Source organism: Vitis riparia, chromosome 1, assembly GCF_004353265.1.
Source record: "Vitis riparia cultivar Riparia Gloire de Montpellier isolate 1030 chromosome 1, EGFV_Vit.rip_1.0, whole genome shotgun sequence".
Lineage (NCBI taxonomy): Eukaryota > Viridiplantae > Streptophyta > Magnoliopsida > Vitales > Vitaceae > Vitis > Vitis riparia.
This window is the reverse complement of record NC_048431.1, coordinates 2,364,573-2,379,725: the sequence shown is the minus strand read 5'-3', so window position 1 is coordinate 2,379,725 and position 15,153 is coordinate 2,364,573. Positions and strand designations below refer to the sequence as shown.

General features: G+C 30.8%; 1 protein-coding gene across 1 annotated transcript; it reads right to left on the bottom strand.

Annotated features, from left to right (window-relative positions):
- Positions 1 to 2,949: 2,949 nt before the first annotated feature.
- Positions 2,950 to 10,449, bottom strand: LOC117912628 (isoprenylcysteine alpha-carbonyl methylesterase ICME). The gene is made up of 11 exons (XM_034827675.1): positions 9,973 to 10,449; positions 8,881 to 8,957; positions 8,608 to 8,677; positions 8,416 to 8,496; positions 7,913 to 7,987; positions 6,449 to 6,550; positions 6,209 to 6,349; positions 5,417 to 5,482; positions 5,145 to 5,288; positions 3,711 to 3,801; positions 2,950 to 3,356 (listed from the first exon to the last, which is right to left on the bottom strand). Exons 1-11 carry the CDS (start codon positions 10,437 to 10,439, stop codon positions 3,195 to 3,197), a joined length of 1,476 nt encoding a protein of 491 aa, XP_034683566.1. The 5' UTR covers positions 10,440 to 10,449; the 3' UTR covers positions 2,950 to 3,194.
- Between the last annotated feature and the right edge of the window lie 4,704 nt (positions 10,450 to 15,153).

The following is a 15,153-nucleotide window of genomic DNA, read 5'->3' as shown; positions in this document are numbered from 1 at the left end:
CTGGGAACAGACCAAACCGCACTAGCAGCAGGACTTGATTGAATTGGTAATAATGAAGTTGACTTAGAGAAACTTTGGGGGGACGACCCACTGCTTCTTTTTACCGTAAATCACTTTTGTTGTTCTGGAATCTGGGCTGGATTGGATTCAGATTCAGCCATCAATATTGTTTTATACTATCGTTTTGAAAATGTCATGTACGTACTTGTACGGAATCAACAATTCTTCCTTTAGCCTATAACTAAGATAAATATGTATCCACGATTACTTGATACTTCATGGGAGGTACCATCTTTCGAATTTTGAATAATTATTTTAAAAAATATATATATATTTTTAACATAGAGTTCATTAACAAAATTTATTTTGAATTATATTGGTAAGAGATGATAAAATGAGATGATTTAATTAAAAATATTAAATTATTAAAATATTCAGTAAAAACACTTGAGGATAAAGAAGAACATTTTTTATTCATGATGACCTACTTTATATATATGGCGGGTTGTCACACTTAATGTCTTTTTATAAGCTCATGTCATTCTTGTCCTTGAATTTTACAATTTCATGTAAGCATTGTGACACGATTAAAAAAAATTGAAATAATATAAATTTAAAAAAAAAAACGATACAAGCTACAAGATCTTTCAATTATTTAATCATTTTTCTCATATCTTTCTTTTCTTCTCTCATTTTATCTTGGTCTTCCCTCTATCTTAAAAATCTAATTCAATTATTCTATTAATGATTTTTTTATGGCTAAATGAATAATATTAAAGTTTCGCAGTGAATATTTTTACATTATTAATGATTATTATAAAAATCGAAGAATTTAAAAGGATTTTTTCACTTACAGTGTTCTTCTCCCTATATATACCAATTATCTTGATTTATAATAGTAATTTACAAAGTCATTAATTTTGGTTTATGTGACGTTTACAACGTGGAAAAGGATAAAAATGGTGAATATCCACCCTTAAAAGTAACAATTTCAGTGATTCAAACAAAACCTTTTCATAGCAAAAATGTATTTATCATGAAAAAATTTTCATAAAGCGGTTGTAACAAAAAGTTCATAATTAATTAATTTTACCCACAAAATTGTATAGTGGAAAAGGATAGAAAATCATACTAGTTGGCTAAATTACTAGTGGGTTAAACAAGAACAATTAAGTTAAATACTAAATAAGTGTCAATGAACAACTTATTACTTGTATGCTCCACCATCATTGTGAGTGGATCCCTTGTGATATAAGTTACTAGCATTTTCATTGAATTTTTTTTTTCTCTTAAAATATGTAAGGTATTCTGCATTAGTCATATTTAACTTTGTATTAGATTTATGTTAAAATTTGAGTTATATTAGTCCAAATTAGTTAAGTGAATAGTCTGCTTCAACTATTCTCCATCAAGGAATTGGAGCACAATTCCAACCCGACCTCCTAACCTTAGATGAGTTGTCCACATAAAGAATCCAAAATCAATGGGGTTTTTTAGTGTATTAATAGACTTTGGATGCTAGTAGTTTGGCCAAGAAGTCTACAAGAGCAAGGTGTGGTTTATATATAATATCTTAATTCACTCAATTCGATCGTCATTTCAATACTCTTTTAGATAGATCCAATTTGTGCAAGGTGGCTTTCAAAGAAAGATTGTGAGTACATTGATTACATGGGTTTATAGTTGGGTTGTGAAACCTAAATCAGTTTTATTGTACTTTATAGGGGACACTAGGAATCAAGCTTTCTCGCTAATTTTATGAGGGTTGAAGGAGGCAACACCTCATAAAGAAACTTTTTGTATTTGATGAACGACAAGTTTGTCCTTGTTATATATTTAACTCTTTTATGATTTAGGATTTTTTCTTTTTTTTTTTTTGTAATTGAAATTAAAAGGATGGTGAGAGTTTCATTGTTATATTCTTTTTTTTTTTATCTGACTAGTAGATTCTTAAGTGTTAGAGTACTTCGTAGATATACAGATCATATTGATCATTGAACCATATTAATTTAGTGTTTTTCTTTTATTTTTTTGTTGGTACGTGTATGTACGTAATTCTATTAACACTTCAAAATAAGGATACAAAAAATTTTCAACCTTGATCAAGGCAACCTTTTCTAGGTAATACAAGCTCCACTAAGGCTTTGCTAATGTAGAATATGGGCTTCTGGAAAATTCTGAATGCGTCCCTCGTGATGCCAATTACACATAAAGCTTCTTCCAATTCCACCTTGTGGATTGCGCAATATTGAGGGCTTGACCCAGTATTGCTTAATGGCTCAAAATGCCATCATCATACTCATTTGTTCACCCAAACTTTCTTGTCGCCGAAGTAGTATATCAAATAAAGGCTTTGGGCGATCAATGGACAATATTGTACTTGTTTGGTACTAGATAGGGATGACGACATTTCAAGAAAGTGTGTACTTGATCTTGATTGGCCTCGATCCCCCTCTTGCGACCATATAACCGAAAAATTTTCCATCCCGTATTGTCGTAGAAGCCCCAATGCCTCTTCAAAGTACTCAAAACGATTTTTTTGAAAAGTTCGATAAATCAACCTACTCTTGGGCTATAAATTAACCAATCTTGTGATAGTATGCGGATGAAATTGTGTTCACCTTAGCTTAACCTTTTTTTAAGACAAGTTTTACTTGACAAAGATTTAAGAAAAAAAAAATGTGAAATTTATCAACAATAAGAATCTATATTATAAAATAAAAATAATAGTAATATAAAGACGACAACAGAATGAGTTTAGAACAAACCAATCCAATTTATTTTCATCCCCATCCAAAAATGAAAAAATAAAAAATGAATGGGATAGTCTTTCCAACACCAACTTTTTTTTTTTTTCAATATTTTTAAATTTTAAAATTATATTAAAAAGAAATATAATTTATAAATTAATAAATCTTTATAATTTATTTTTATAAGATAGAAGGCTGATACCGTGATAACATCCATCAAATGAGGTATGGTAAACTTGTATTGAAACAAATATGTTCGTTCACAAGTCACAACATGGGTATTGGATACAGTCATTCTCTAGTTATCCTTAAGTAAAAGAAGAAAAAGAAAAGGGTAACAAAAGTAGGAGTGCTAACGGTGATTCTAAAAAGTATATATGAACAAAATAAGAGCCAAAAAAATTGTGTTCAATTGAGCTTCATGGTTAATAGCTGTAATAATGGTTAGAATGGGCTGACAGCACGAGCCAACTTCAACATGCATTCAGGTACAAGGCGTTTTCTTGGAGGTGCCACTGCATCTTTTGCTTGGGCTTCTGGATCATTTGCATGAATCATGGCAACTAAATCTTCAAACATATCATCTCTACCACCCCTCATTGGATCCTGCAAATTTAAAAGGAACTACAAATCAGTAGGAGCAGTTTTGCGTTAATTCCTTCATATTTAATATTCTCATTTCCATGGGAAAGAGAATCATCTTCTGAGTCTGTATGACAATCACACAATGTTGCAAGGAGAAGACGAATTGTTGATACAACAGAGCCCAAACCAGTTGCACAGAATTACATACGAACGGCTATTGGACTGAAGGAACAAGGTTGGAATCTAAAATTAATATAAGGTGAGGAAACTCTATAAAAGTGACAATGTGATTGAAAGGCACAATATCACCTTCAATTCACAAACATAATTGTGGCCAATCAAATTGGTAAACAAACATCTGTGTCCAACACTTACGTGAAGAAATACATCTGTGTGAGTTCTTCCTTCGTACATTATTGATTCAGCTTTAACTCCAACTCTTTGAAGAGTCTCTGCAAAAGACTTGCTGTATAGAGCAACACACTTTGTTATGAGCTTTTGTCAGGTGTTTTACTTAAGAAACAAAAATGAAATATATTTTAAACTAGAGATTTGTGGTCTAAATGATGCTTTCAGTATTATGTTATGAATGACCTCCAATCATGAATATGATCATTTTTTATGTTGTGTATGTGCTCTTAACAACAATATGATTATGAAACTTTTTGAAAATGATTCTTTGGAAAGTTATCAATAAGATCCTGTGCAACAGAGAAACCCTTGTAAGCTATAAAAAAACTCTCATGTTTAAATTCAGAATTTATATTTTGATAGGATCCCTTGGATGGATATGAAAGAATAGCAATCCAAGATTCCCAAAAACAGAAAAAGAAAAAAAATCACAAGGCCTGTTTGATAACAATTCTTCAAAACATTTTTTTTGTTAAGGAATAGAAAATAGTTTTCTAACTTAAAAAGTACATTTGGAAAACTTTTGACATAAAACTGTTATTTAGAATTTGTTTTGAAATCTGGTTGTTTTTTAGAACAAATTTAAGATGTTTTTAGTTGTTTTTTGTAACATGTTCTTAGCAACAATTGAGAAAATAGAGAATACTTTAGAAACATTGGTATTGCATTGTACATAAATGTACAGTACCTTTATGGAGAATAAATAGAAAAACTATTTTTCATATTTGAGTTCCCAAATAGAATTTTATTCTTCAAAATAATTAAAAATTGGTTTCAAGAACTGTTCTTAATACCTATTTTCGAAAACATCATACAAGGCCAAATTTTTATTCTTTGTTGTGCCTCTATCCCATGTTCCATGTTCTCCAAATTGAAAAAAAATAATATATATATATATATATATATATATATATATATATATATATATATATTCTAATTCTAGAGTTAATTTATCAAATTAAAACAATTAGAAACCAAACTACAACTCACTTTTGTCAATCAGTACACAACAAGTGAAGAATTCTTATCACATTAGTAAACAATCACTGAACCATTTTGTGCTATCAGAATGTCCAAGGTTATAACCACAGTGAACTCAGAGCAAACCTGAAGTCCAGCTGCTTATAACATTTATGGAGGAAGAGATGTTACCATTTTTTATCAAAAATAATAATAATAATTAATTGATTGGAAGAACACCAAATAGGGCAATACTAAATCTTCTATATTTTCTTCTTAATTTACCTATCTCTGAAGAAAGGCATGGTTAATTATAAGGTGCATTATCTCACGAAAAAATGCTTTTGTAAACTGAGCAACATCCATTCATGATTCACCATTTGAGTTTAGAAATAGTAATATGCAATTACTGCAATTTACTTCAGAGAAGACTCTGACCTGGCATCTGCTGGAATGGAATAATCTGCAGTACCATGAAAAAGGATGATAGGAGGTAGGCGAGAAACTGCAGTTTTAATGTTCGGATCCTGCACCATTACTTCAGGAGAATATTGATGTAAAGATTGTTCCCCTTCCATTATGCTGTATAAGCATTCAGAGCAACCCAATCAAACATATGACAGCAGAGAATAAGCAATAAAAAAGTTAATGCATGCATACTTATAAGTTCCCCAAGCACCATTTAATCACTAGGGGAAGAAAGTGTCTACCTTAAAAAGATAGAACGGTATAAGCCTCGACTATGGAAATGATCTATCAGGTTAAATAAATTGTACCTGCACAGGGATAAAACTGTAACATATTTGCACAATTATTTGTGAGAAATGCATGAGAAGATGATAAACAAAACTGTTTCAGAATTCATTAAAACATTTTCCGTTAGAGAATGCAGCAGAAAAAAACAGAAAGGATCCAGGAGATAAATTTGTTCTGGCAACTTGTAAAAAACTTCTAGATGATACAACTTTTTATTTTGATATACAAGAAACCTTAACCCGCCTTTGCTGTCTTTGAAGTCCTTACATTCTAATACAGATTCCCATGGGAGGGCCCCATTCTGCAAATTCCTTGGTTGCTCTAAATTAAAATTTTTATTGGATAGGATGGATCCCTGGGCTATCAGGACATTTAAGATAATATATTTGACAAATGCTTGATTTGCTAAGCTGTCCTTTTGTTAATTAGATACTGCAAGCATTTTCTAGAGTGTTCTTTAATAAAATATATTCCATATATGCTTGATTGGTTAAGAGTTCTCTTAACTACATACTACAACCAGTATATACTACAATCAAGCCAATGTGCACTAACACCATAATGTTCATGACTAGAAGGAAAATATAGTAATTGGGCTAGAAGGAGCTCCATTAGGACATCTTCTAGACTGAAAATTAATTGATTTCCTCAAAAAATATAATCATAAAAATATTACTAGGTTAATTCCATTGGAAATTTAAGGAATAGAAATTCACATAATGAACAGAACTATAACAAATATTTACCCTCCAGATAAACCAAAATAAGCCTTTATCTGGGAGACACTCCAAGAAGTGCTCTCTCCTTCACCACATTCCTTGATTGCCTGCTCCAAGAGAGTGCAAGCAGCAATATGTGCACCAGCTGACTGTCCCATTAAATAAATCCTACATGAACAAAAACATGAAAAAAGAAAAGGCATGTTAACGAAAACTAAAACTGTAAGGCAACAACAATGATATATAGAAAAAAAGAAAAGTTGTTACCTATTAGGATCACCTCCATATTCAGCAATATTGTTGCACACAAATGAGACACCTAGAGAAGCATCATTCACCATATCACTTATGGTTCCCTGGGGGAAATTTCTGCATCCAAAAATTAATCATGAGCTTTCATACATAAAGTACATTAACCATGATATCTCCTCAACAAAGAAATTTAAACACAAGATCTGGGTTCCATGTAGCAGGGTGTTATTCATGTGAAACGTGCACGCATATACAAGAATACCCCACTAGAGGCATAAACATGCAAGTTGATGCTTATGTACTTCAGTTGTGATATCCATGAGTATAACATTATATAAAGTGATTTTGAAATTAATAAATGAACACTGAAAATTACTCATAAATTTTAAGAATATCAACTAGTAAAAGACTTCTAGACAACATCTGTTGACCAAAACACATAACATGCACATTTACTTGAAAGAGATTATGAGTTTATTACGGAGCATAAGTAAAGAAACTAACTTAGTTGCTTCTCATAAACACTAGCTCACATGAGTGCACCCACACAAAAGTAAGCTATGGATTTTGAGTGATTATCTGTTAAAGAAATTAACATGGCGATGTTTAGAAACCCTTGAAAATTGAAGCAATCCACTGAGATTGATAAAATATTATAACACACGTGTAAAATATAATAGAGACCTCACTATAATCATCGATGATGTCATTTATCTTGTTAAATATGTTATAAGAAACACAATGAACAAATTAAAAATTATATGCAAATTAATGCTCATTCAAATTCAAATCAGAAATCTGGGTAATCAAGAAAAAAATATGTTCAAGAAGTGAATAGAAGTAAAATGTGGACGTTGAGACAGAAGATGGCAAAAGAAGAAAGAACAAGAGATTGATGCATTCAGGAGAACCTTGTGGTGAAATCAATGATAACAACATTAAGGAAAGTAATCTAAGATGGTTCAGTCTTGTGCAATGAAATCAAAAGAATTCACCAGTATGGATATTTAATTTAAGGATGTCAAAAGGACTAGGAAAGCCAAAGTAGAGGGGGAAAATCAAGACAGGCCCAAAAGAAGAGGAGAATATGGCTGTAGATGGATCTGAATGGCTAAAAAGAATCTGTAGTGCAAACCAAGTAGTTGGGATTTAAGGTCGTGCAAGTTAAGTTTAGTGGTCATTCAGTTACAAAAATAACATCCATGTGCCCCTTTCATTAAAAGAACAGCAATCTAATATTTGTAAGATTGGCAATGCTTTAAAGATGGACCAACAAACTGTTTAAGAAGCCAAAACTATGCTGATGGATATGGCATACAGATTATAGCTGAGCAAGAATTCAAACAAGTCCATCAGCATAGAAGAGATAGAATTCCAATACATCCATTATGATGGAAGAGCTAGAATCCCAATATATCAATCAGAAAACTCCATCTGGCATAATAAAAACATGTTAATGCATTAGGCAAAGCAAACCACCTGTAATCTATGCATGCCACGATGATGTCTCTTTCTGATAACTGTTGCCCTAAAAGAGAACCCCATGCTTTATAACTGCATCAACAAAAAGCTTCTCATTATTGGTTGGCAATAAGTAATTAGGGTCGCAAGAAGCAAACTAATTTTTTTAGCAAGTTATGATAGAATTAACAAAACTGACCAGATGAACCTTTCAATCACATACAAGGATAAATCAATTTTAAAGGTTCTAATAAGAAAATAGTGTAATAATGGAACTTATGGAAAAAGCTTCGCTTTGTTACTTGTCCTGCCCTGCCCACCTATTACAAATACCATTGGCACCCTAGTAAAGTACTTTTTGCATTAAAATACAATTCAGTAGCATCTTGGTGTAATATATCATTTTTGGTTTCATAAGTCTATGGAGCTAAGGCCAACATCCATGTCTGCCCCTGTGTATTTAAATGTTTGTACTGTAAATTCATATTTGCTATCAGGGAAAATGCAGCTGAATTACTCACCCAATAATCCAGGCTCCACCAGTTACAAATGCAACAACTGGCTTTGGCCCATCACTGTTTTTGGGTAAATACAGATCAAGCCTGCAGAATAAAAAATCTGCTATTGATGCTACGAAATACATGAAGTAAGATGAGGTAGGAAAAATTTTTGCATGTAAATGCACAAGAAATAAGCCACAACCATACACATACCTATTTCTTGGTTGATCTCCATAAACAATACCTCTGCGGACCCTACTGGAGAAGAAATAGTAATATCCAACTACAAAAGTCTAGCACAGTTGTTATGCTCCACCAAAATTGAAAGTTATAGCTGAATCATACAAATAAGATCACTATGCTGTTTAAAGTACAGGCATTGCTCAAAACACAGTGATAGAGATTAAATTACTTGCAACCAATTTTAGACAGTGATGCATGAAAAAAAAAAAAGGATTTGACTACAGATCAATGAATGCTACAGACCTTGAATAAAACCTGGCATAAGTAGTAAGGCATAACAACCAAGTGCAAGAAATCTTGTAATCCATCTGTAGCCTACCCTGAATAAAAATAAACGATCAGAAAGCTTCTAATAGTTGAGAATTGGATAGATTAGAAATTCATCTCATACCAACATTGGAAAGTGAAATAACTAGATCTCTAATTCATGTAAAGTTGCTAAAGTACGTAAACAACAGAAGGAAAATACCCTCTGACATTTTCTGCTGCCACAACTACTATTTTCAGTGTGTCCCCCTACCATTTTAGGTTGTTGTCATGAAAATGAGATTCCAAATCCCTTTTTAGTTAATTACAGAGTGGCTTCCCAACCACTTGAGGTTATTCCACAATCTCGGGATTTAGAACCTCTTCTTCTAGTATAAGATTGTCCTGCTTGACTTTCCTATCCCTCTTGTTGAGAACTGTCAGGTCAAGTCATACCATCCAATTCATACATGTTCAGACCATCTTGATTAAGAGATTCCCTAACCAGTCACCCACCACCCAACCTCAAGTTTTCTCCAGATGTATTATTTGGGATCAGAAATAAATCTACTTCTACATCCATCTCAACATCTCAATACCATTTGCTAGATAAGTTACATTTTCCAATAAAAAGGAAGTTCTACTTATCTTGAGAAGCTTTGTTTTCTTGGTCAGCCAACTTCAGCTAGGTTGATTGATAAAATTAGAAGCTAACCCCAACACCCCAAAGAGCCAGGTGATTCATCCGTAAATTCTACTTCCCATTTAGATGTTAATTTACAGAACTCCAATTGAATATCCATCAAATCCCCATTTTTCCCATCACAATTAAATGGCATGAAAGGACCAAATTACACGCATTTTCAACAATGGTCATGTATAGCACAAAATATAAAGAACACCACCCTAAAACTCTAAACACATGCACAATTCAAACAACAAATATTTTAACTTGTTCCAAACACTAAATCAACCCGTAATCAACTCACTCAATTTTCAGCAAATCCCAAGTATTTGGAAATATAAGAATAACAATCATAAACGAAACAGAACAGAGCAATTCCCCTAAAACTGAGAGAGAAACCGTACCCAAGATACCGCAACAGCTTGAAACCAAGGCGAGTCAGCAAATATGTCTCGGACGCAGCGTGGGCCACGTACTCGCTCCGGCCGCCACCGTCCATGGTGAGAGATGCCAGAGAGGTGTCGCTGGCAATCCGCCTCCGCCGCTGCTGATAGAAGCTGCTGCCATTAACGGGCGTACCAGTACTGGTGTAGCTGGAAGCCCTAGGGAGAAAAGGCTTCGTATCGACGGCCCTACCATCAATGAGAAGGCGAGAAGTCTCATCATGATGCTCCTGAATCAACATTGTGGCCGCATTTGCAGTCAAAGATGTGGTCGCTACCATTGCTGAAGAAGCAGAAGGATTGGTGATGGGAAGCATCGGAGGATTCATCTTTAAATAGCGACAGGGAGGATGAGGCCGACGAGGATTTTGATCATTGAAAAATGGCGTAGAGAGGGAGAAACCCAGAAAGGCAGAGGGGGTGCTCATTGCGGGGACCGTAGTGTGGACAGCCAGTTGCTGTCTGCCACGTGTTCTGGTTTTTAAATTTATTTATTTATTTATTTATTTTTTTGGGGGAAAGATCGGGAATGGTCGTTTGCGTTCTTTGTCTTGTCGTCGTTTTCTTCTGTCATTCTCCCACCAACAGGAGGATTTTCTTAAGGGGCTGTTTGGATACCCATTTGGAATGTTGTCATTTCTCCAACGGGTTTGTTTTTTTCCTTGCAATGTCCAATTCATGAAGTTTCATTCCCCAATGGTACATGCAAAAAATTGAAACCAAATCGGCAATTACGGGAATGTAATTATTCAAATTATAGAATGATAAAACAGATAAATAAAATCAAATTATAAACAAGTGAATCTAGAATAATAAAACCTAATATATATATATATATATATATATATGATATTGGATTTGATTGTCCAAATGAGTTGGACCGACCCAGTTCAATAAATGAAAAATAAGAGGAGCAATTTCTTGAAATTTTAAAACTATCCAAACAATTTTTTTTTTTTAATTTCTCTCTCCCCTGAAAAAACTGAGACAAAAAAAGACCAAGTCTTTTTTTTAAGTTGTTGTCATGTAAAAAAAATAATTCTTATAATTCCATTTATGACTTGAAGTGAAAAAATTGATGGGTGAAATAATCAATTAGGATTCCTAAGCATCTCAGTAAAAATAATCTTTATTTTTTCCTTTAAATATATATTAATTAATATCATTTTTTAATTTTTATTAAATATGATAGCAAAGACTTATAAATTTTAAGAAGATTTGATTAATAAAATTCAAAAAGAGATTTGGACAAAGTTGTATCCCGTCAAACTTTTTATATTTTTTTAATACTAATACACTTTTTATACACTAACATAAAGGGAATTTTAATATTTTTTTGGAATTTTAATTCATCTAAATGTTTTGGAATTTTAATATTAAATACACTTTTAACACAAATATTTGAAATTTTGGCGGCCAAATGAAAATTTGAATTCTCAGTCTCAACCAAACAATCCCCATTTCTGGGTTAATACTACACCCTACCGGTTACAGCTAGCAACGGAGCTGTCCATGACTCGGCATAGAGGTCTGGGATTTGAATTACACGTAATTATGAATTATCCCTATTCATATTTGACTTTTCAAGCTGATTTTTCCTCAACTTGATCTCAATTTCAAACACCATGTTGAGCCCAGAATGTTGTGGAACATGAAGCTCCATCGATCTAATGGCATGTTTGGCATGTTGGCATGTTTTGTATGCGGGAATTTCCATTCTCATTCCTCCTTAAATAGGAATAGATTTTATCATTTCAATTATTACATTTGGATGTATATAAGAATGTAAGGTGGAAATCTATCATTTGTTTTTATTTTAATATTAAAATATTTATTTTTATTTTTACAAATATTTTAGTGTGATTTAAAAACATATTTGTTTTAAAAATTTATACCGATTGATTGTGGTTCATGAAAAATAATTTTTAAAAATAAAGTAAGAAGTTTAATAATTTTTAAAAATAATTTGAAATATATATAATCACTATGAAAATTAATAAACATAATTAATGTTTTAATTTATTTAATAAATATTCTCATTTTTAAGAATAATTTGAAATTCAAAAAATGGTTAATTAATTATAAATTAAATAAAAATAAATATAGAATATCATGTCCTTAATTAAGTATTAAAGGTATATGTATGTATTGAAATTTTTGACTCATTTATACCTTAAAAAAAAGTAAACTTTGTTTGTTTTTAAATTCATTTAAAATAAAATAAATATTTTAATTATTATTATTTATTTTTAACAAAATAAATCAATTATGATCTAATAAGATATTAATATCCATATTTTTATAATATTTATAAAAATATAATTTATGACTTTATTATAATATTAATATCCATATTTTATTAAAAACTATTTATTTTTTTTTATTTATTTATAATTAGAAAACTATTTTTATTTGACTTGAATTAAAGTTAGTTTATATTATATAAATAGAATTTACATTTTTTTTTTACAAAATCTAAATAAATGCTATTCTTAAAAATAATTTATCTAAAAAGGTTTATGATTTTTTAATTTTAAAAAAGTATTTTAAAAAATAAGTTGCACTACAAAATTAAAATACCTTCAACTTGAAATGTCACTTATATAAGTAGAATTCTATTTCCTTTGAAATCATTCTTGATTCCATTATCATACTTGAGTTATCCAAATATGGAAATAAATAAGAAGAGGAATGAGATACCTATTCCTACTACTCGTTGTTATTAAAATATAAAATATAAAAATCATAAAAATAAAAAAGCTTGAATCCTTATGATTCCAAAGGCATGTGGAGCCATGTGCAGAGATAATCTATCATAAAGTTATACTTGATTCATTCATAAAAAATATTGAATAAACGACTCATTACACCACATAGAAATTAGAAGAATTCTCCATGTTTTTTTTTTCATTGTAATTTCTCCTTCATGATGATTGATTTCATGAAGAAGAAAATGTTAATGTTCAAATTGATTTCATGAAATCATTAAAGAAAAAATGTTAAAAATTTGATATTTTAATGTTTGATTTTTCTATGAAAAATACAAAATAAAATGATTTATATTCAATGAAAAACTTCCATATTTTTTAATTATTTAATGAAATGAATTTAAATTATTATATAAAAATAATTTATTGGCTTTAAATATGTTTTTTTTTTCTTTTATTTTTCTAAGAATTGATGATAATTTAAGGGAAATGATTTTCTTATATTTTTCTATGTTTAAAAGAAATTAAAATTAATTAAAAACTTAAATTTTTAATTTTTTATATTAAAAAAATAAGTAAAATGAGTTTAAAGATATTAAATAGATTTATGTTTAATTAATTACTTTTATATGTTTTTTCAAAATCATTTCAATTATTTTTTTTTCTTTCTATATAAAACATTTAATAATTTAAAAGCACATAATTTTTAATTAATTTAATTATATTTTATTTTTAAATTTTTTTATGATAAACTAAGAGAAAATCATCTTTCTTAACATTTTTATTTTATTTTAGTACTTTCTTATAATCAAATATAACCCTATATATATATATATTGCTCAACTTGTATATGACATTAAAAAAAAAAAATTCTTATATATTTTTTCCCCCTTTATCCTTCTCCAAGAAGGAAATTTATGAAGTTGCTATTGATTCTTTTGAAATGGAAAAAGAACTGTTTCTAGTAGTTGATTGAAGATGAAAATTTTACCCCAAAAACACCCAATCATTGGTAAAATGAAAATATTGAAAATATGGTATTAGATGATGGATATAGCATCAGCTCCATCAAACCTTCAATCTTGATGCTTAAATGTCAAGATAAGATAATGATGGAGGAGGTGGAGGTGGAGGTGGTGGTGGTGATATGAAATTGTGGTTTCCAAAAGCTAATCCAACCTAACACTTCACTCCCACGTAATTGCATAGACCCCAATGTTTCATTGCGTAAAGAAACTATATAATAAAATGTGCACAATAATTGCTTGTATAGATTGAATGAGTAAAGCATGGGTTATGTTTGGCGCCATTGCTTTCAAGCTACAATCGAGCTTAGTTATTACTTTAAATGTCCATTTTTTTGGTAGCTACTTCATCTTGCATGCAGGGTAGTTTGGTCATTTTGCAAGTACAAGATTGGGTATTAATCACGAGAGAATTTTGAATTGAGCCACATTGATTATTGTAAAACTTTCTAATGCTTAAAAACTAAAAACACTTCCTAAAATCAGTACCAAATGCACTCTTAATATATAATATCTTTTTTAGAGTGGTTATAATTTTAGAAACTTATATTAAAAAAATAATAATTTTAAAAATTATTTAAAAAAATTAAGACATCGAAGAAAATGTTTATTATATAAATAAATTTATAATTTTAGTACAAAATTTTCTATTTTTATAGAGGAGCTTTTGATTAAGAGAAAAATTGCAAGTCAAGAAAGTAATAGCATCCCACCATGGAGTCAATTTTTCCAAGTGGGCTGACATGGTAGCATTTTGGGTCTCCTCAGTCCATTCAATACATTTCTTCTTTGGTTCTTCAAACCACTAGGCTCACTTTGAATATCATCCAAAGATAAACAAAAAAACTAGGTTTAAACCAATCATAAGTCACAACAAGGTATTATTAATGAATCACTGCCAGTCTTAGAATAAAGGGATGTTTTTAATATGCATGAGAACTGCCTAATTTCAAGGATTAAAGTATGATAAGACTCAGTGGTGAGGTTTTGTTTTTGTGCTCTTTTAGTGTAAAGATTTGATTCCACTTTTTGGGAAGGAAAAAAAGAGAAAGAGTAAGAATGACTGGGATTTGGTTGATAAAGGTCTTGTTGATTAGCCTCTCTTTTGTTTGTTAGCTTCAAACAATGCAGTTGCCCCTGTGGGTGGTTGATTCAAGTCTAGAACAAAATTAAAAATTTCCCAATGGGGGAGCAACCTTGTGTGGAAATGGAGACTTGTTACATCTGTACTGAATGTGCCCAACTTTATGGTTGTTGATTGGTACTAATCCACACTTAAACAAATGGACCGGGTGGCTGGATTAACCAAATCTTTTGAGAAATCTGAGTGTTTGTTTGATCTGGAAATGAGCCAGAGAGATTCTGAATGATCACTTAAAGTCTGCTTCTGCTGATATATCCATGGAGGA

Coding starts and splice junctions, on each gene's coding strand:
- LOC117912628 (XM_034827675.1), bottom strand. CDS start 10,439: ATGAGCACCCCCTCTGCCTTTCTGGGTTTCTCCCTCTCTACGCCATTT. Junction 5,289..5,416: donor TACCGTTCTATCTTTTTAAG/GTAGACACTTTC, acceptor ATGCTTATACAG/CATAATGGAAGGGGAACAAT. Junction 3,802..5,144: donor TCCATTCCAGCAGATGCCAG/GTCAGAGTCTTC, acceptor TGCTCTATACAG/CAAGTCTTTTGCAGAGACTC.